The 23068-nt window shown below is 38.9% G+C and overlaps 1 protein-coding gene across 1 annotated transcript; it reads right to left on the bottom strand.

The window, feature by feature from the left end:
- Window positions 1-4110: 4110 nt before the first annotated feature.
- On the bottom strand, window positions 4111-20314 carry LOC122307198 (small GTPase LIP1). The gene is made up of 7 exons (XM_043119898.1): window positions 19548-20314; window positions 9909-10000; window positions 9664-9805; window positions 7167-7471; window positions 5306-5359; window positions 5072-5202; window positions 4111-4651 (listed from the first exon to the last, which is right to left on the bottom strand). The coding sequence occupies exons 1-7, from the start codon at window positions 19636-19638 to the stop codon at window positions 4456-4458; spliced, it is 1011 nt and encodes a 336-aa protein (XP_042975832.1). The 5' UTR covers window positions 19639-20314; the 3' UTR covers window positions 4111-4455.
- Window positions 20315-23068: the final 2754 nt, after the last annotated feature.

Below are 23068 nucleotides of genomic sequence, written 5' to 3'. Positions count from 1 at the left end.
CCTTGGGAATCAGAGCTAAAAACGTATGGTTTAGGTCCTTTGGCATGTTTGCATTCCTCAGAAAGTCCAATACTGTGTTTGTTACTTCATTTCCAACCAGAGCCTAGTGATCTTGGAAAAAACCAACACCATAACCATCTCGCCCAGGAGATTTGAATGGGGACATTTGTTTAAGGGTTGCTGCCACCTCCTCCTTAGTGAAGTCTCTATCTAGACTCCTCCTTGTATCATTAGTAACTCTTCCTTCCACCTCTTGTACACACTGCTCATACACACTGCTCAATGCCTCTAGATCTTGGTTGGGAAGACTTATATACATTTGAGAAATGGTTCCAGAAACCAAGAGCAACCTTCCCCTTAACAGTTAGCTCATTACCCTCATTGTCAACTATTATTTTTATTTCATTCTTTTTCCTTCTTTTTGTTCCCGCAGGCATGATAGAACCTGGTCTTCCTATCCCCTCATACCAGCCAATGTCTCTTGGTTCGTTGTTTCCACCTAGTGTCCTCTTGATCCAACAAGGCACCCAGCTCCTTTTGCACCATTTTCTATTCAGCCATGTTGCCAGGACTCCCATCTCTTTGCAATCGACCCAGTAACTTTGTCTGCTCACTAATTGCAGTTATTCTCTTCTTTGCAATGTTTTTGCTCCATTTATGAAGTCCCTTACTGCATACACTTGCATTCTTTCAAGCCAATTGTCTCTAGTAGCCCCTTTCTGCCATTCAGTAGCCACTAAGTCCCTACAACCTTCCTCCTTTATCCAATTTAACTCATATTTGAAGTGGTTCTGATGTCCCTTGCATGCACACAATGCAACATTATCGGTTTGTGATCCGAGCATATTGCAGGCAATGTGACCACACTATACTCAGTGTACTTAGCTCTCCTTGTTGGGTTTGCCACAGCCCTATTTAGCCTTTCCTTAATGAAGGAGTCATCCTCATGTTGTTTGCTCCAAGTGTATTTATCCCCTCTCTAACCCAGGTCAGATAAGTTTCCATTTTCCAACACTCTCCTGAACATTACTATGAGCTTTTCACTCCTTTGGTTCCCCCTACCTTCTCATCATTTGTAAATACTTCATTAACATCGCCTATCACCCCCCAACCCCCTTCTTTTGGCCTGAAGGAAGTAAGAAGTCTCCAGGCTTCACTTCTAAGACTAGCATCAGGCTGTCCATAGAAGAAGGTTAGCAACCACTTAAACTTGCACTCCTCATCATGTACCAACACGTTGATATTCCTCTTAGAGTAATTGACCAACTCTACCTGGTCCTTCTATTTCCACATTACCAGCAATCCCCCACTTCTTCCTATAGCTTCTACCATAAGAGCACCCTCAAACCTAAATTTTCTTGCATCAACTTGAGCTCGACCATACGACAATTTAGTTTCCATTAAAAACACCACATTGGACCCTTTCTCCTTCACTAATAAGCAAAGACTTTGAACTGTTCGGGAGTTCCCAAGCCCTATACAGTTCTATCTCAAAATTTTTATTGGTCTTGGAGGGTTGACTCGCAGCCTCCGCCAAATCCAAGCACAAATACATTTCTCTGCATGTCCCCTCTTACTTTTCCTGGGAGAGGGAACCCCCTTTTCACTCCCTTCTGGTTTTCTCTTTTTGCACAGAAGCAGTCTAGATACAGGGGAAGCCATACCTATGGGTGTAAAAAAAAATTAGTGAACTGGTAAATTGGACCTGACCAAACCGGTGGGATCAGTCTAGTCCCGAGTTTGGTTCGATCCTATACCGATTTTGTTTTTCTTAAAACCGGTCAAAATCATTCCGGTTTCGATTTTTCTTTTCTAAAATTGGACTAGACCGAACCAGACTGGTTTATATATATTTTAATTTTTTCTATCGTATATAATTATATATAAAATAATTTTGTATTATATGATAAATTACTAATTAATATAATATTAAATTTTAAAATCTTATATGATTTTGTTTGTTGTATTAATAGGTATACTAATATTACATAGTGCATATTAATAGTTATACTAATACTAATACTCTATCACTATAATCTATAATACAATTATAATATATCTTATAATATACTACAATATAGTACATTAAAAGTGAAAAACTAGACCGAACCCAACTGAAAATCAATAAAACCAGGGTATCGGTTTAGGAGGGTAATCGATGCGTAATCGGTTTTGAAAAATGCAAAACCGATGCATATCGGTTTGGTCCTAAATTTTGTCTAAAATCAGATCAGACCGGACCGGTTACACTCCTAGCCATACCTTGGTTGCGAGCTCTACGCTTCCACCTGCCATCACCCTTTTTCTTCAATGATTTTGGTGTTGACTCCGGACGTAAACTTTGCAAACTGTCCTCCTCTTCAGTCATGAGTGTAAGTTCTGCAATTTGTGGGCTTGATTCTTTTCTAGGTCCAACAATTAAATCATGAGCCTAGCAAGGCCCAATTCCTTCCTTTGGCCCATTACAATCCTTTGATAATTTGGATCCTTCTTGCCCATTGCCCCTCTTCGTCACCTTGGAGCCATCAACACCCATTCCATCACACATCAGTCATCGTGAAATCTTGTCCATGCTTTTGGCGTAGTCCTCTCCTACCTTGCTCCCACCCACTCCTACCTCGAAAAACGTAGCTTCCTTCCCACCCTCTACCACATCTGACATGCCAACCTGTTCCCCAAAACGCCATTGTTTACAATTTTTCCTCTGCCACCTTTGTGCAGTGCTACCTGCCGAACCCTCCGCCTCGTCTGCCTCCTTGCTCAAGCCTGCCCCATTCTTCCAATCCCATTTTCCTCCACACCCCGTGTCAGGCTTAGAATATGCGGGACCTCTTCTGTTATTACTCTCTGCATAGAGCCAGGAGCCAAATTGCATGCTCTTGTTTTTCTCTAGTTGCCAATCCCCCATCTCAGCCATGCAACCCTTCTCTCTATGCACTATCTAGCCACAAGTGAAGCATATTTTTGGCAGTTTTTCGTATCTGAAATCAATCCACATCTTCTACCCCTGAACGTTGATGAATCTACCTCTTTCCAACGCTTTACATAGTGGAATCTCCGCTTTAACTCGCAGGAACTTTTCCCATCCAACCCCATCGTCTTCAACGTCCACCTCCAGAACTTTTCCCACTGAGTTTCCTATTTGCTTGCTCCAATCCTCCGTCATATGTCCTAATGGTAGCTTATGGATTTGCACGCTTACTGATCCTCCATATCCTAGCTATAGTGTTGGCTATGATATCTTGCCCTACCCCTCGTTCTGAATATACCTTTCCAATCAAGCTCCTCTCTCCCTTCCTCTAGATCTCCTCCCTACTACTTGAAGGGACATCTAGGATCACGTCATCTTCCTTAGTCAATCGGAATTGCTTCCACTTCTCTTCGATGCCTTCCATTTTCACTACCACCACACTTGTCGTGGGCTTTGAACCTAACTTGCCAACTCAAAACTCACCATGCACCACCTCTGGGGCTTCAGAGCGCCTAACCAGATAGGAGACTTTCTATTTTTTTCAGTGTATATCTTGTTTAAAACATGGGCCAAAATACCTTATATTTTACACTAAACATAGAAGTTGAGATAATCTTATTTTGTTCATGGAGGGGAGGGGGGAACGACTGATGAGATTAATTGTTATTCTCTACTACCAACCGATGCAAAAAGTTACAATTGATATTTCATTGGCGAAAGACAATTTACAATCACCAAGCAGGCTCTACGTGGTTATTCCAACTGTATGGGCAGTTGCAAAGCAGAAGCTAGCCCTTTATATAAAATTGCAGCATGCTAGGTAGCTACACAGAAGGGAGTTCTTGCTTCTGATGTGTGTCGTATCCCCACACTTGCACTCATGAAAATACCATCTGCTGAAGATAGCACCAACTTCTGTTTCTTTTATGGGTTTCTTGTGTGTTAAATTGTTTCATCTGTTCGCCAGAGACCCCCCACCTCTCCCCACCACCAAAACACACCCAAAAAAAAAAAAAAAAAAAAAGAAATAAATTGTTAAATCTGGTTATCCAGAACCCCACCCCTCCCCACCACCAAAACACAACCCCCCACCCCCCAACAAAAAAAAAAAAAAAAGGGAGGAAGAAGAAGAAGGAAAGAACACAGAAACCAACAGGTAGGTTTTAATATTCAAAGTGACCTTTCGCACATCCATTACAAAATGATTTTTATACAACCATAAATTCTAAGGAAAAGAATAAGGAGAGCTTGATTACAAAGAATTAACCTGCAGTTTCAGGTTCAACACTCAATCATTGCACATTTAGCTAATGTTAAGACTAAAACCAATTACTGTGGGTGTAGATATAAAAGAATCAACAGAACATTTAACAAGCATGGCAAAGAGAACAATAAAGCACGAATTATCTTTGTAGCTCAGTAATCAGAGGCCGTTATCATCATATATCTTTATCAGCGTTTTTTCTAGGATCATGCACGGATAATCATACATTAATATCTGAGCGCTTTGACCTGGCATTACGGCTGATCTCTTGAGAGCCAGTCAGGGAAAATCTTGGGAGGCTGTAACTTTCAGAAACCGAAACTGGCTGCTGGGGATAAAGTGTGGGAGGTGGCGTGAGATTGCGTTGTGCTGGAAGGGGAGGGAGCACGTTATATTTATAAGGGTCGCCAATTAAACTGCAAACAATAAAGATGGTGGTCAGCAAAGCTGCAAATGGGGTGAAAGAAAACAAATTAAAAGTAGAAAGGCATCCAATGATAACTCATGACGAGATTATCTAACACACAGACAAACGACCTCAAATTGTGTCATCAAAACACAACTGAAATTTCTAGCAAACACCATTCAAAGCCACCCACAGCGAGATCTTGCCCTCTCCCATCTCTTGTTAGTAATTAAACAGACACAATAAAATAAAATGCAAAACAAATTCGTATGTAGAGCCTAAATATTAATCAGAGTCAAATCTAACAAATCCTAATTTAATTTTTAAGCAAGTATGTCACCACAAGATGATAACAATAATGAAGATTGCCGTTGTTTAAAAAATTTGGTCACAAGCAAACCAGAAATCATGAGTGTTGAGCAGAAAGTACCCTATATTCTTGAAAGGCTGCTCCTCATCACTCAAATTTTCATCTAGACGATGTGAGGCTCTCTGAACAGGAGATATAGACCACGGAGTTGGTGCATTAAGGTCATCTGAGAAGTATCTTCTTCTGATTAGCTGAAACAAGGGATTCCAAGAAAGTTGATGATGTCCCAAACAGAAGGGAAAGGAAAAATGAACTTGGGGGCAGGAAAAATACAAAAAGAACAAGAATACAGACCGTACGAAAAAATTTCACCACAGCTTCCTTGTCATATCTCGCTTCTTTAGCAGCCTGCATATGCCCAAAACATCCAACATGACATACAAATACCATCACAAAAGATATAATATAAGTCAACGGCTATTCTATTTAACATCCATTCCCAATATGGATAATTATAATTGCATCAAATACTACTATTTAAGTTTTAGCATATCCTATCCCTTCCCTTGATGCAAAGGTTTACAGAATTAACTGACTATTATATCTTAACCAATACCAAATCTGCAAAGTTTGTTCTCAGAATAGAACCCAACCAAGTGGTCGTATTCTTTCAAAATTTGGCCCAACTAAGTGTACTACGTGCAGAAATGGACTTTTTTTTAAAACTTTATCCCACAAGTCTTCCTAAATTGTAAGATGAAAATATAAATTAACTCAAAACAAAAACAATATATATTTTTTTCTATCAGTAAAGAAAGAAAAAACAAAAACAATATATTTGCATGGCATCATCTGGTAAAATCCTCAAAATGATATTATGCATTAAAAAAATTACAAAAAGCAATTCCTGGAACAGGAAAACAAAACCTGGAGACATGCAGATCATGTAAAAGTACAGTGAGCCCAGGAACGTGATATTTTTCATGGGCTATAATGAGCAGGTCTCTCAAAATTTCCAATATATGTATAGCCATGTGTAAAAATCTCTTACTAAATTGGTAGGGACATTACTAAAAATAGAAAGAGTGGGGCTACATGTACGCACAATTTTATACGTACTGAGTGACAGTCCCCTTTTATCAGTGTTTTCTTTTTTAATTTGAATTTCAAATTTTGAATGTTAAAATGTTCACCACTTTCAGTAATTGATGCATCAGCAAGTATGGGTAAAATTGTAAATTTGTAAGTACAGATAGTATTTTCCAAATAGAAAATTGAGTCGATGAACAGGAGGAAGAGCTGGAAATGAGAATATGTTCATTAACTGCTGAAAGAGATCAACATACAGGAAGTATTAAAGTTTCAGCCCGCAGAAGCTGTCGATAGACTTGATACCCAGCAAAAATATTAACCTATAAAAAATAACAGTTCCTCTGCAAGTGAAGACCCTAAAAGTCTTCAAGAAACATAAAATCCTAGTCAAATTTTCACAAAACAGGAAAAGTAATTTGAAAGGCTTGAGTCTCTTCTGGAAGGGCAAATTTCTCCACAAGTACTTAAAACCCACATCTGAGCTCATAAATATTTTTCATGACTTCACTTATGTGGCCCATTTAGAAACCACTAAGATGGCATTAGCCAGCAAGAAAAGCAAGAAACCTCCCAGGTTGATTATGAAAGTCTCCTGATGAACAAACTGCAGAAGCATCCCATTCCATTAAGTACGGTGTCTAGTCAACTCACCAAAATTCTACAACAGAGATCCAACACAAACAAGTTTCTGAAACACAGAAAGCTCCTCTCTCTGCTTCGCTGTATTTAATTTTCCCATTTTGCAATTGATTTCAGTTACTAAAATGCATGCAAAAGCGAAACACTCGAGCGAGAGGTAAATGAATCCTAAATATAGTAGATTCAAGGTGTCAGACATCGGAAACAGGGAACAGACCATAAAACAAACACATGAAAATTAACCATTTAATTGTCTTTTAATAGCGATTGAACACGAGTGGGTTGAATAGCAAGAACAACACAGATTCATTCATATGCTATTTAAGTCACAACTAAGCAATTCATTTTCCATGGGGCATTTCTGCAATGACATAACTATTTTTTTTTTTTTTTTTTGTCTTTTTTGTGTCAGTGAGTGCAGGAGAGACTTCTTATACAACAAACCAACAATGATCCAATTGAAAGGTTAAGTCCAAATTCTTACTGCAAGAAGGCTTCCATTGCCGGGAAAACTTTCCATCAGTGGAAGGTCCTCACTGGATGGAAGTAAACCCTGCTTCTCAACCCACTGACGAGCAACGTCAACAAGATTGCCACTGCTTCCTTTTGTACCCTCCTTTGCAGCAATATCAGCTTTATTACCGATAACAATATATGGTACAGGTAAGCCAAATGGACCTCCAGATCCTAGGGGAGCTGAAAATGTCCCATTTGCAGCAATCTCAGCTGCCCATTTCTGCAAGCTTGTTTTCGTTCTTCTCTGGGAGAGATCATGAACAAAAATAATGCCTGCACTCAATTTTCAACCGAGGCTCGTAAGTAGAGACCATATAGAATAGCCCTGTTTATGACACACACTGAGGCACCATTAGTTTTAGTTGGAAATAAAAATTAGGAAACAAATGTTTGTATGGTGAGTGTAGCACTATAGCAGAAAAATAGCATACAAAGATACCACTTAAGAGTAGGCCAGCTGGGCGGGCCACCATATCTGGCCTACCCAGCCCATCCATCTGCACACACCTAGTACCGGGTGGCCAATCCGCCCGGTATTAACAGGCAGATGGACGGACAGCTATACAAGGGGAAAAAAAAAAAAAAAAACCGAGTGGGGGGCAGGTAGGATACCCACCCACCTGGTAGCAGTATATAAAGCAAATAAAACTTTACTCTTTTTCTTCTTCAGCCGCCTCTTCTCTTCTTCTTTTATTCTTCCCCTCTTCGTCTCCATCTCTTTCTCCCCTTCTTCTTCTTCTCCCCTTTTTTCTTTTAATTTTTTTATTTATTTTTTATTTTTTAAATTCTCCATGACCCACTGCCATGCTGTGGCAGTGAGTATGCTTGGAACCCACGCCCGCCAACCGGATGGTAAGCTTGAGAATCCGCCCACCCGGCAGCCAGACAGGGCCACTTGCATATGTGGGATGGGGATGAGAGACTAGTGGGAAAAGGGGACCCCTGCCCAGATTGGTTGCCTGCCCTCATAGGGCGGGTAGCAAGCCTACTTATGAGAAGATACATGTGAGACAACAAGAATTGTATAGATAGCTCCAAAACACTCCCTGTAAAAAATTTTATTCGTCATCTTTGAATTACACGATAATTACTACTTTTTTATTGGTACAATAATTACTATTTATATTACTTTTATAGCATTTTCTTCTATGCGGCAAAACTTAGCCTCCTGAGAAACTATTAATTAGTTTGACCTTGGATGCCGCCCATGCATTGGAAATTTAGGGGACAATTCCAACTCACTCATGGTTCCCATTCTTGTTTTTCATTGCCAGAAAATCCAGTATGGGATCACTATAAGAGATCACCACTAGGTTTAACTTGCATGAAAATTACATATTGAGATTACTTTTCTTTTAGAGGCTTTTTTAATCTTCTTTAAATTCAACCTAAGCGTTCTTTCTTTATATATATATATATGAGATAGCTATTTTAATGAGCAAAAATGTGCTGTCTAAGTGCTAGGCTGAAAAACGATGCCTTCAGTGCGGTTTTGGTCCAAAACCAAAACTGCACCAACACCTAAAATCTACATCTTTCTCAACTGAAACCGATCACAAGGAGGAAGGGAACCGGCTGGAGTTCAATCGGTCAGCATCGATCAGTTTTGCGGTTTGGGAATCGGTTTCCCATCACTATTCACATTTCACAATCCATAAACCAAGGCTTTCCAAACACAATCCAAAAAAAAATAGAAGTAAAATTTGATGTAACAAATCACAAAGGACAAAATTACAAATACATTATACAATCTATCACGATGTGGATTTGTGATGGTTCCGCTGGAAGCGGGGAGAGAGAGAGAGAGAGAGAGAGAGAGAGAGAGAGAGAGAGAGAGAGAGAGAGAGAGAGAGAGATTTGTGAATCTGTGATGGTGCCACTGTGCCGTTGCTGGAGAGGTTAGCTGTCGCTGGAAGGGAGAGGTTGGCAGTGGCAATGGGCCATGGCTGCGCCGCTTGAGAGAGAGAGAGAGATGGAAACTTGACAACGACGAAGAGGCAAACAACGAAGACTTCAAGAGGATATATATACCCTAAATCAGAACAGCACCCTTTGGTGGTGCTAATACATGTATTTTTTACACACTGCGTCTCAAAAACGATGTTTCATATAAGTACATTTGAAAAAATATATAGATAAGCTGATGTCGGCCGGTTCAGTGGTTTTTCCTAGGGTCGAACCATGAACTGAACCAGCCGACATCGGTTTGGCTCAAATCCTACCGCTAGTTGACCGGTTCTCTGCCGGTTTCGGCTGGTTCCCAACTCTGGCAGCCAATCTAATTGGTTCCGGCCAGTTTCTCGGTTTTTCGTACAGCCCTACTAAGTGCACAAGCATAAACAATAGATAACAATTGTTCTTTTGGAACCCTTCTTTTAATTCTTGAGATTTGAGTCATTTGACATACACAATTACCATTCCAGAGAATAATATATTTATGAAAGGAAAAAAAAATTGGTACTCACCATTAATTTGGGAATAGAAAAGCGACCGACAGTCTTTGTAACGATCATGTCCTGACACATCCCAAAGTTCGACAAAGAAATCTCTCTCGGAATCACCTTTTATGCTACTTGAAGAACTACCAGTATTTCCGTAAGTAGTGTGCTGGATAAAAGAAACAGTAATTACTTGCTGCAATCTTGGTGCAATCTTAACTTCAGCAGTATCTTTGAAAATCCTTGCAGGATCAAAGAATATCATGTTTTACCTTCACATCAACGGTACACCCAATTGTTTGAGGAGGGCGAGCAACAGAAGAACCTTTGATAATCAGATGAACAAGAGATGTTTTCCCAACACCTACCAAACGATTAAGAATTGAAGATAATTATCTACAGTGTAAGAGATATAGCAAATAAGTTAGGGCTAAAGACTTTTACAGACATAATAAAGTAACAGTCATTTCGTGAAAGCAGATTGAGTCTTCATTCACTATACTCCAAGATATCTAGATATGCCATCACAAATTTTAATATACTCCATATTGACGGAGAGCCTAGAAGCATTTGACAAAAAACCTCCAAGATGAAATAGATACCGATAAAGCATACCCCTCATGCATGGAAGCTTGCTATGCTAGAAGAATTCCAGAAAAATAAACGAAATAATAAGCATGGCAGTGAAATTCAAGACATGAATTCTGTTCTTTATTTTTTTAAAGCTTTCTGGCTTAATTAGAGTAGAGTCTCATTATGTTATAATGCATTCAGTAATTAAGAGTCCCTCCAAATTCTTCCAGTTAGACAAACTAGATAGAGTTGATTAGTGTTGCATGTGAAAGAAGAGGATCACCATCAACTCCATTGCAAGATGAATGGTGCTTTATGGAGTGATTTTTTCAGCTGGTTTGTTTTGGCTTGGGTCATGTCCAGAAGTATAGTGGACCTGGGAGAGGGCTAGGCGGTAACCCACAAATTGCAGCAGTGTGAAAAATGGTTCCTACTTTCCTCATATGGTATATTTGGAGGGAAATGAATGATAGAAGTTTTGAGGATTGTGAATAGATAATGGAAGAGCACAAGACTTTGTTTTTCAATAATCTCTTCCTCTAGATAGCTTCCATAGATTTTAATGGGCTTATTTTTTTATTATTATTTTCATTATTTTTTTAATAGTTAATGAGAGTTTTATTACCATAAATAAGCATAGCCCAAGTACATAGAAAATATACAAGAGAAAATACCTACATACAACATCTAAGAAGAAAGGAAAAAACTAGAAAAACTCCAACAATTCATCACTATTCGATACAAAAGCATAGCCCAAATATAAAGAGTTTTGAGAAAAAAATCCCTAATTTCTTCCAACTAATGTTCTTTGTTTTCAAAACATCTCCCACTCCTTTCAAGCCATAGACACCACATCAAACACAAAGGAATCATTCTCCAAATTACAGTAATAGGGAAACACTGCCCAGCATACTTCCAACAAGCTAGTAAATTCACCACATGCATTCGCATCACCCAAGAAATACCCAACCTTCCAAAAATAACATTCCACAAACGTTTAGCCACCTCACAGTGTAGAAACAAGTGATTAACTGATTCTCCATCTTTCTTACATATATAACACCAATCAACGATACAAAGACCGCGTTTTCTTAAATTTTCAGTAGTCAGAATTTTGTCATGAGACAAGAGCCAGCAGAAAAAGGCTACCTTATTCGGCACTTTAATTTCCAAATACTTTTCCAAGGGTAATCACTTACACCATGACTGATTAGAGCATTATAAAAGGAATGAACAGAAAATCTGAAATTTCTCTCAGGAATCCACAAGAAGTTGTCAACACTGCCTTGGACAAACTTCAACCCATATAATCTGCAGAGAAAATCTGAAATAGCAGTGGCTTCCCAATCATTTGCATTTCTCACAAAGTCAACATTCCATTGAATACAATTGTTCAAAAAAGAGAAATAATCAGCCACAGTTGCATCTTGCTGCCTTGCAATCTGAAAATGAGAAGGAAATTCATTCTTGAGAGTCATTTCTCCACACCAATAGTCATGCCAATAACGAATTCTATCTTAAATTTGACATGTTTAACAAACTCCCCCCATCCCATACGAATAGACTTTCACAAACCCATCCCATAAGCACCTTTTACTTCATTTGAACACCAACTGCCCCACATACCTCCATATTTAACATCAATCACATTTTCCCATAAAGCATCCCTTTCTAAATGGTATCTCCATAACCATTTCCCACAAAGGGCTTTATTAAACAGCCTCAAGTTACGCACACCCAAACCACCATTTAAAATCGGTTGACATATCTTATTCAAACCTATCAAGTGAAATTTCTTTTCCTACCCATTACCTCCCCATAAGATATTCCTATAGATCCTTTCAATTTTTGAAGAAACCCCAGCCAGTAAAGGGAAGAGAGAAAGGAAATATGTTGGGAGATTGCACAACGTACTCTTGATTAAAGTGATTCTACCCCATTTAGACAAATATTTTTTTTTTCCCAGCTGACTAATCTTCTCTCGATCTTCTCAATTGCATCTTCCCAAATCGAGACAGATTTATGCACTGCACCTAGTGGAAGACCAAGATATGACATTGGCAGTGAAGATGTTTTACGCCCCAAAATAGTAGCCAGATCAGAAATATATGGAACTGAGCCCACCGGAAAAATTTCAGACTTGGTTAAGTTAATTCTTAGCCCCAACACAGCTTCAAAATATAACAAAAGAGCTCTTAAAGACCGAAGATGTTCTTGATTGGTTTCACTGAAAATTAATGTGCCGTCAGCAAAAAGAATGTCAGAAACAATCACACTATACCAAGGTCACAGCCCACTTTCAAAACCCGACAAAAAGCTACCTCCCACTGCTGCTTCAATCATTCTACTCAAGGCATCCATGACAAGAATAAAGAGAAAAGGGGATATCGGATCGCCTTGCCTCAAACCACAAGAACTATTAAAGAAACCAACTGGATTACCATTCACCAAAATGGAGAATTTTGGTGTAGAAATACAATGCTTAATCCACATGCACCATCTCTCACCGAAACCATAACGGCCAAGAAGATACAATAAAAACTCCCAACAAACATGATCAAAAGCCTTTTTCCATATCCAATTTAACCAAAACTCCAGATCGCCCATTTTAATTCTGTGATTCAGACATTCATTTGCTGTTAACACAGAATCTAAAATTTGTCTACCTCTCAAAAAAGCATTTTGTGACTTCAATATAATTCTTCCCACAATAACACTCATCCGATTGGCCAGCACCTTAGAAATAATCTTGTAGACCCCGTTAACCAAACTAATAGGCCTAAAATCCCGCATAGATACTGCCCCCACCATTTTAGGGACCAAGGCTATAAAAGTGGCATTGATACTTTTCTCAAACTTCATAAAAGTATGAAATTCCAGAAATACCTTCATAATGTCATCCTTCACAATGTTCCAACAAGCTTGGAAGAAAGCCATAGAAAATCCATCCAGGCCTGGAGCCTTGTCTTTAGCCATTCCTTTAACAACATCTAATACTTCTTCTTCTTCAAAAACTCTCTCCATCCATGCTGCACTATCTGAATCAATTGCATCAAAAGGTAATCCATCTAACTTAGGTCTCCACGAATAATCTTCCTTGAACAACTTCTCATAATGGGCTTAATTTTCATATTTTCCTGTATCTCTCTCTTTCCGGATAGGTGTCTCTCCTGTATACTTACTGTATACTTTGATTTCAGCTTTTGCCTCTTTTACTGAAATTTGTATTACTTGTAAAAAAACATCCAAGATCACCTAAAGCCCCATGGGAAAACTCTCATTTAGATCACAATTACATAAAATTAACACAGAGATGAGCACTGTCTACTACAACTTAGTTCCATAAACCAACATATGTGTTCATAACTTCATACACATACAAAAGCCCAAAAGAATCAATCTCTACATTCAGACCATTTCAACTTTCAATTCTGTTATTGAAACTGCTCCAGCAAGATAGCTCTGGGTCCATTAGCGGTGCAGTGGTTGGCAAAGGCCATGGCGGTCTGTTCAAAGGAAGAACAAAAGGAATTTTATACCTCAAAAAGGGAAGGCAGCAGTCGTTTCATTGCTCAACGGTGTTCAAATTCGAGAGGTCGTTATCTGGCAGTGGTAGAGTATGGAGTTGGTGGGAGGAGGAACTTCATATTCATACCAGAGGAAGAGGGAAGTGGGTGGATTAAGATGGGGGAGGTGCTGTGGGATTTTGTTGATGAAAGGAGAAAAGTGCAAACTGAGGACAGTAGGAAGAAGACGATAGGCAAGCAGTGGTTGGTGCAGTCACAGCCTTTGTCCTACAAGGAGGCACTGATGGTGGAGCAGCCGAAGGAGCAGCGTACTGAAAATGAAGAAGGTATGGCGTTGGGTCATGTCCCTGACAGAGAGACGTGCCTGGTCCAGGGGCAGAGTAGTAGCAGACAGCTAGGTGGCGTGTCTGATGGGGAAACGTTGAAGTTGTTGTGGGAAGCAAAAACGCAGATTTTAGACTTACATAGGAAAATAGAGTGCTTATTAAAGAAAGAAATGGGGCAGGCTTATTTTGGGCCGGATCTGGGCCTGGAGGGGGAGAAAGCTAGGGCCACGAGGCCTTTTCATCTGGGCAGAAAGGGGCCCACGGGTAAAGGCCCGCTTAGGAAGCCGTATGACCCGGCCTCATCTCACGATCCGATACCTCAAAAAACCTGGAGGATTCGAAACCCGAGACCCGACCCATATACATCGGCAGAACAGAAGTCTACGTCGACCCAAACTCAGGCCGAACAGATAACGATGGCGAAAGTTTTGCCGGCATCACAGCCATCGCCGGCGAGAAGGGTGGAGCAGATTTTACCGCATCGTGTGGAGGAAAAAGACGAGATTCAGCCTCCGACGGTTCTTTTCCCAGATATTTACGCACAGAACTTACCGATAGGTAGTATGGTGGAGTATTTCGCTCAAACGGAGTTGCATGGCTCAGAGGGAGAACACCTGGACCTTCTCCTAGAACACGGATTCGAACGGGATGAAGAGAACTTGGAGGAAATCGAAATACAGCATATCCCGAGAGCTTTACCACTTGCTGTTGGGGGACAGAACAGTTCGGAGATCCTAAGGGAGGATCCTACGGCTCAAAGTGATGAAATAATAATGGTTCCTGACTCTCAAGAATTAAATCAGCCGATGACCTTAAGGGAGATTCCTGGTACTTCATCTGAAACCACCTCAGAGGGAGTGGAGATAATGAACACAATGGTGGAATGGGAAGGCCATAATCAGTGTGAAGGGCAGGGGGACAAGAGTCCATTTCCTTTAGACTGTCTTCTACCAAATGAGTGTGAGATGTCGGATTGGGTATTCAACAAGGTTAAAGACATTCAACAGATAGTGGGTATGAAGTGTGTAGGCTATGAAGAACAGTTTTTGGCTCTTCTCACCGCCATAGAGGTGGGCCATTCGCATTCTAAAAATAAAGGAGCCAAGAAACGAAGGGAGCTTAAGAGATTGGATTGGTCCTTGAACGAGGGTAGTTCAAGCCGTGATAGGGTCAAAGGGAAGGGTACGTTTGTTCCTTTATGAAGCCAAAAATAGTTTCGTGAAATGTTCAGGGGCTAAATGAGAATAATAAGTGCTCTCGCATAAAAAACTTGCTACGAGAATGGCGGGTGGATATTGTATGTCTACAAGAGACCAAGTTGAAACTGGTAACCAGAAAAATAGTGAGAAGTGTATGGCATTGCCCATACGTGGACTGGGTTTATTTGGCTTCGAATGGGGCTTCGGGGGGTATTCTTGTGATGTGGGACAAAAGGGTGATGATGAAGAGGGAGGAGTTCATATGGGAATATACGGTGGCCGTCTCTCTTAAGATGGTGGAAGATAACTTTTTGTGGGCTTTTGCAGGAATTTATGGACCGAATGTTGATACCATCAGACATCAACTTTGGGAAGAAATTGCGGGGGTACACAGCTGGTGGGATCTCCCGTGGTGCATAGGAGGGGACTTTAACATCACAAGGTTCCCAAGTGAAAGATCAGGGGATAGTCGTATACGTCCAGCCATGACAGAGTTTTCTGATTGCATCTTTGAGTTGAATTTGGTGGATTTACCACTTATCGGTGGCCCATTTACTTGGTCCAATAGTCAGACATGGTCACGGTTGGATAGATTCTTAATATCGCCAGAATGGGAATGTCAGTATCCAGAGGTTTGTCAAAGAAGATTGCCGCGTCTATGCTCAGATCACTTTCCAATTCTACTGGATGGCGGAGGCATTCAAAGTGGGCGTAGGTACTTCAAGTTTGAAAACATGTGGCTTAAAAGTGAGGGTTTTGTGGATAGGGTAAGGAGCTGGTGGTCCTCGTATCAGTTTAATGGCACTCCCTCTCATATACTTGCAGGCAAACTAAAGGCTTTAAAGGAAGATCTAAAACTGTGGAATTCCCAATCTTTTGGGGATCTAGGGGAGCAAAAGAAAGTCATGATGGGAGAATTGCAGGTTCTTGATAGGATCAATGAAGGTCGAGCTCTCACCGTAGAGGAAAGATCAAGAAAGGCAGAAGTGACTTCAGAGCTGGAAAGGGTATTATCTTGTGAAGAGATCTCTTGGCGACAAAAATCAAGAGCTTTGTGGTTGAAAGAAGGGGATAGAAGTACGAAATTTTTCCATAGAGTGGCAAACTCTCATAGGAGGAATAATACCATTGCGATGCTGAATATAAATGGTAGAGAGTGTACTGAGGCCCCTGTGATACGGGAACACGTGCTGAATTTCTATGAACAATTATTTACAGAAAGGGAGGGATGGAGGCCTAGAGTGGATGGTCTTGTTTTTGATTCCATTGAGCCGCAGACAGCAGCAAGGTTGGAAAGAGCGTTTGAGGAAGAGGAGATATACGAAGTGATCAGACGAATGGGGAAAGACAAAGTGCCAGGACCAGACGGTTTTTCGATGGGGTTCTTCTACACTTGTTGGGAGGTGATAAAAGAGGATTTGTTGAATGTCTTCCAGGAATTATTCTCGTCTGGGAAATTTCAGAAAAGTTTGAATACGACTTTTATTGCATTAATTCCGAAGAAGACCGAGGCTGTGGAAGTGAAGGATTATAGGCCCGTTAGCCTCATTAACGGGGTCTATAAAATTATTTCAAAGGTATTAGCAAACAGGTTGGGAGAGTCCATTGGTAAGATAATCTCAAAGCCACAAAATGCCTTTGTTAGGGGTCGTCAAATTTTGGATTCGGTTTTAATAGCCAATGAATGCTTGGATAGTAGATTAAAATCCGGTATGGCAGGGATTATTTGTAAATTAGACATGGAAAAGGCATATGATCATGTAAATTGGGACTTTCTTATCTATCTATTGAGGAGGTGTGGATTTGGGGAAAAATGGTGTAGGTGGATTAGATGGTGCATTTCAACAGCAAGATTCTCAATTTTGATTAATGGCAGTCCAGAAGGTTTTTTTAACAGCTCGAGAGGTCTAAGACAAGGGGATCCGCTATCCCCACTCCTCTTTGTTATAATCATGGAAGCCCTGAGTAGGATGTTAATGGCTCTAGTTAATAATGGTTTGTTGGCTGGTTTTTCTGTGGGTGATCTGAATAGGGGCATTATCTCAATCTCTCATTTACTTTTTGCTGATGATACTTTAATTTTCTGTGAGGCTGATCAAGAACAACTTAGAACTCTGAAAGCGTTGCTGTTATGCTTTGAAGCAGCATCAGGTTTGAGAGTAAATTTTGATAAATCAGAATTAGTACCAGTTGGGAATGTGAGTAGATCTCGACAGTTGGCTAACACGTTGGGGTGTAAGGTAGCCACTCTTCCTATGACATATTTGGGTTTACCGTTGGGGGCGGCTTCACGAGCCATAGCTATATGGGATACAGTTATTGAGAAAATAGAGAGAAGATTGGCTGGATGGAAGAGACTGTACTTGTCGAAAGGAGGCCGGGTGACCTTGATAAAGAGTACTCTTTCAAACTTACCCACTTATTTTCTGTCTTTGTTTACAATTCCAGCTTCGGTGGCGGCAAGGATTGAAAAACTGTATCGCGATTTCCTTTGGAGTGGTTTGGGGGATGAATTCAAGTTTCACCTAATCAAATGGGACATGGTTTGCAGACCAATTTCTTCAGGAGGATTGGGGATAAAGAACTTGAGAAAATTCAATCGGGCTCTTCTAGGAAAATGGTTTTGGAGATATAATATGGAGCCGGAAGCTTTATGGAAAGTAGTAGTTCACAGTAAATATGGCAGCCTATGGAGGGGATGGTGTACTAGAGAGGGGAATGGATCGTATGGAGTGGGGATTTGGAAGCAAATAAGAAGGGGATGGAATCTGTTTGCCAACCATACTAAACTTTTGGTGGGGGAAGGCACACGTGTAAGTTTTTGGAGGGACATTTGGTGTGGGGAGGAGGCATTGAAGGACGCTTTTCCTTGTGTATATCAAGTGGCTTGTGACCAAGAAGCTTCGGTCGCGGACCTTTTGGTTCGCTCAGGGGACCATGTTCACTGGAACGTCACTTTTTATAGAGCAGCACATGATTGGGAAGTAAACAGTTTTACAGATTTTTTCAACCTAGTGTACTCTATGAAGCCGAATGGTTTGCATGAAGATAAGCTGTGGTGGAAATATACGGGAAAGGGTATTTTCTCGGTTCGCTCTTATTATAAGGCCCTTACAGCTATACCGAATGCTCCGTTTCCATGGAGAAGATTGTGGAGGAATAGAGCACCGCCCAAATCACTGTTCTTCATTTGGACAGCAGCCCGGGTAAGATTCTGACTACCGATAATCTGCGGAAGCGACGGGTAATCATTACTGATTGGTGTTGTATGTGTAAGAGAGCTGGTGAGTCAGTGAATCATCTCCTGCTACATTGTGAGACAGCTAGTGCCGTGTGGTGTGAAGTATTCCGTCGTGTAGGGTTAAACTGGGTGATGCCGAAGTCAGTAGTTGAATTACTAGCCAGTTGGGCGATGCCGGGGGGAGATCTACATATCAAAGCTGTGTGGAAGATGGTACCTATCTGCATTATGTGGTGCATTTGACAAGAGCGAAATGAACGAACTTTTGAAGACAAGGAGAGGACAACGGAGGAGCTTTGTATCTTTTTTTTCAGCACTTTATTTCTGTGGTCGCTAGCTATAGACTTTAATGGCCTAAATGTACATGAGTTTCTAGTGACTACTGTAGCTACCTAGATAGGTCTTACCTCTTGTATACCATCTTGTGTACTTGGGCTATGCCTATTATTATTAATACTACTGTTTACTTATCAAAAAAAAAAAGATATCTATCATATCAATGCCAATGAGCTCTAGTTCAAATGACACCGCATCCCTGTGAGAATAGACAGTGAGTGAAATTGAAAGTTCAAGACCCACCGAATGCTCTTTAACTTACCGATATGGGAAAAAAAATTCAGAGGCACAGAAACCTCCCATCAAATTTTATGATTGAAACGGCAGCCACATACAGTTATGGTTTGCAGTAAGAAAATCATGACATATTATGCCATTTCTTAGAGAAGGTGATTAAAGTTTAATATCAATTCAAGTTGCGCACTTCTTGTTCCAAAGCTCATCAATTAAAATAAACCAAATAAGCGGGCACAGAAAAAAAAGCACGCCGTCACCTTTTTGTCCTAATATTTGAAACAGAATTTAAGTATCAGTAGCCATATTCCCTATATCGGGTTAACGCATAAGGAAATCAGTATACATCCAACATCCCATCGCATAACCAGGAGCATGAACAAAGCAAATAAATACCAGAACCATTAAAAATTGCAAGAACCAGCATGGCGTTACAGAACAGATAACAGATTTATAATGAAAAAATAACAAGCACCTGAATCGCCAACAACAAGTACCCGAACCTGCCCACAAGGCGGTCCACCGTTTTGTTCTTTGTTGTCCCTCTCACGGTCCCTCCAAAACATGTTTTCCCCCCGAAACTTTATACCGAACTCACCTTCAAACAAAGACCCACCAATTTACTTCTTCGCGTATTCACCAATCCAAGTCGAACGAAACAAACCCAAACACCGTGAAAAGCAAGAGTCTCTCGATATGGATACCCCGGATTTCAATCTGAAATCCATATTAGATGAGAAATAGGCAAAGATCTAAGCCGCAATTCCATAATCTATAACAGAACATCTCCTATGAGAACCAGTACAATTACTCGCGATGCTCAACAAGAAAAACACTGGAAAGCACCAACGGATCTGACTGGAAATCTTAATCCTCGAGTGGGTGTGTATGGAAGCAAGATTAGGCTACAAAAATCGCCAAAAACAAGAAGTCTCTTCGAATGCAAGTTTAAGCTCAAGCAAATATAAAAGCGGGTCTTGCTCAAAACTGATGGTGGAGTTCAGCATTCAGTAGCATCAGACATTAAACAAGATCTGAGGGATAAATCAATCAACGGCTTTACTTCTGTTTGTTCAACTGTCCTAAATGAAATCAAACGGCACGCAAAACTGTTTGGATCGGTGAGGTCCGTGAGGAGTAGGAGCTCCAAATCAAACGCGGGTTCCGGTCCTTCCGGAGCAAGAGCTTGAAGGGAAAAGGTCTGTCTCCCCCATTGGTGCGTATCGTTCACTTCTTTTAAAAAAGGCATTCCTAATAATTTTTGTGTCTTATCAAATAAAAATTCTTACACAATTTTTTACTATTCACACAATCTTCACATATTATATTTATTTTAATTTTTATTATTTTTATCAAATATTTAATATATAAATAAAAAATAAAAAATTAAAATAATTTAAGAAGAATAAACTTAAATCTTTTTAAAAAATAAAAAAAATTTAAAAAATTATAGTATATGAAAGTTAGGCAGTTGTGTAGCATTGCTCTTATCAAATACATTATGAAATTCATTTTTTTTATTTTATTAAATGACTTTTACAATCTATCGTTATCAACTTATTTCTTTTATTTCTATATCATTCAAATATTATTTTTTAATATTTTTATTTATTTTAAATATTTTCTTTAATTATCAATAAATTTATAATATTTTTTTATATATAATATCATATAATTAAGGATGACAATATATTACACGATCCGTTAATTCAATACGAACACGACATAATAATAACGGGTTAGAGTTTAGTCTTAACGAGTTTGGGTCAAAACGGATTGATCTGTTAAAACACGATTGTTTAATGGGTCGATAATGAGTCAACTCGTTATGACATTTTATAACCCGTTATGACACGTTAAGAAAGTTAAAGTTACAATTATATCCTTATACCTAAAAGTAAAATTGTTAGAATTTTAATTTTGATATTTTTATTATTTTGATTATAATTTTAGACTTGTAATTAGTTTTATAATTTTTATAAATATTGTGATTTTAAAATTTATATAAAATTATACTAAATTTAATCAGATCAAACTAGTTAATTTCGGATCTATTCAACTCATTTACATAAACAGTTTAAAACAGATCGTATTATATCGTGTTAACTTATTTAGTAATATTCACTAATGGGTCAAAACAGTTGACACAACACGATCCATTATGTTAATGAGTCGTATTAGGATTTGAAATTTTAATACGATATACTTAATGGGTCGGGTTAGGATTAAGTTATATAATATAATATATATATTTTGATACGACACAAATATAATTCGTTAACACGATTTGACATTATTGTATATAATTACAATACTGCGATATAAATTTATACCTGTATGCGAACATCATTGACACATCAGCAATTATATTTAAAAAAAAAAAAAAAAAAACAACACAGCGGGGAGAAGAATAATCCACGCCTGCAAATAGACTTTTTCAACCTTCCGTTCATTCAAGCTTCAAAGAAGAAGAAAACGCAACGGCAAGAAGACACCATTTTGTTTATTTGGGCTTCATCTGAAGAAGAAGAAAACGCAGCGTCAGATCTCGAGCATCCTCTCTCTCAGATCTCATAAATATCTTCTCAGTTCTCGTCCTTGGCATCGTAGAGCTCTCGGCATAGCATCTTTCCTCCCTGATTCCAAAACTTATTTGTCTTCTCAACCATAACATCACAAGAAACTACAAAATATAAGAGGATGGCAACCGATAGTCAAGATTTGAGTTTTGAACAAATTTTGCAAATCCAACACTGATTAAATTCTTGAGGTGAACATCTTCTTAAATATTCAGCATCTTGAAGTCTCCGTACATGCCCCACTGAGAATTTAAGTAGATAAGTCAATTCTTGAGGTGAACATGTTGAATCCAAAGTAGAATCCACAGATCTACCGAGATTCCAAACATTTCGAAGCTATCATATAGGGAGAAACTTCAACATCGAAAACTAGAAACACCTCCAAGAATGACGAGAAAATAAATCAAGATCAAGTAGAACAAACATTCAAAAAACCCCAAAAATTAATAAATAACTATAAAAATTCGAGAAATTCAAGAAACTTCATAAAACTGCAAGTTACTATCAACTGAGGATAATTTAAAAACCAAGCCACTGTTACAAACCGAATACTAAAAATCAGTAATATGGAAGCTGGAGCAAAGCTACATTTGTATGATTAATGACCTAGGATTGCACCTCTAGAAGCACTCGTTTGATTTTAAAGATAAGATGAGATTAAAGTTAAAAGTTGAATAAAATATTATTAAAATATATTATTTTAATACTATTTTTGTATTGAAATTTGAAAAAATTGAATTGTTTATTTTATTTTGTATGAGATTTTAAAAAAGTTATAATGATTAAGATGAGATGTGAGTTTTCTGAAAATAAACAAGAATTGAATAAGTAATCCGAGATTGGAGTAGTGAGTTACTTAAGATGGCATCAAATTTCGAGCAAAATCCTCCAGCATATAGGAGAAAGGGTCTGTCGTGTTAGGGTTAGGGTTGGGAACGAGAGTCGCACAGAGCGGGGTAGGGAAGGAGAGAGAGAGAGAGAAACCAATTTTAGTAGAAATGTGAAACACGCCGTTTTGTTGAAGGATTTAAACAATTTCGACTTCAACTAAACACACGATTTTATTTACTCCAAATCAGTATGTTTCACTCCACGTAGGATATCATTTGCGGGCCTTCCCTCCGTATGCTTGGGTTTAGAGTTTTTTTATAATTATATCTTATACACACAAAATAAAGATTCATAAGCCAAACAAAAATTGAAAATAAAATCAAAATAAATATAAAAATTTATAGTACCAAAATATTAAAAAATTATATATATACTTATTTATTTTATCTAACACGTTGCAATATCTTTACACCTTTCTTTATTTTTAATATTCTTTATTAATGCGATTGTACTGCGTGTATGTACACTTTAAAATGATAAGAATATTTTAAATAAAAAAAATAAAAATCAGAAAAAGAAAACAAAA

Source organism: Carya illinoinensis, chromosome 4 (assembly GCF_018687715.1).
Source record: "Carya illinoinensis cultivar Pawnee chromosome 4, C.illinoinensisPawnee_v1, whole genome shotgun sequence".
NCBI classification, from domain to species: domain Eukaryota; kingdom Viridiplantae; phylum Streptophyta; class Magnoliopsida; order Fagales; family Juglandaceae; genus Carya; species Carya illinoinensis.
This window is presented reverse-complemented; position numbering and strand designations above follow the sequence as displayed.

Bases quoted from the DNA above. Each gene is read 5' to 3' on its own strand.
- LOC122307198 (XM_043119898.1), bottom strand. From the start codon at position 19,638: ATGTTTTGGAGGGACCGTGAGAGGGACAACAAAGAACAAAACGGTGGA. The intron at 9,806-9,908 runs GTAAAACATGAT...TCTTTTATCCAG, and splicing joins GGTGTACCGTTGATGTGAAG to CACACTACTTACGGAAATAC. The intron at 4,652-5,071 runs GTACTTTCTGCT...TATTGTTTGCAG, and splicing joins CAGCCTTTCAAGAATATAGG to TTTAATTGGCGACCCTTATA.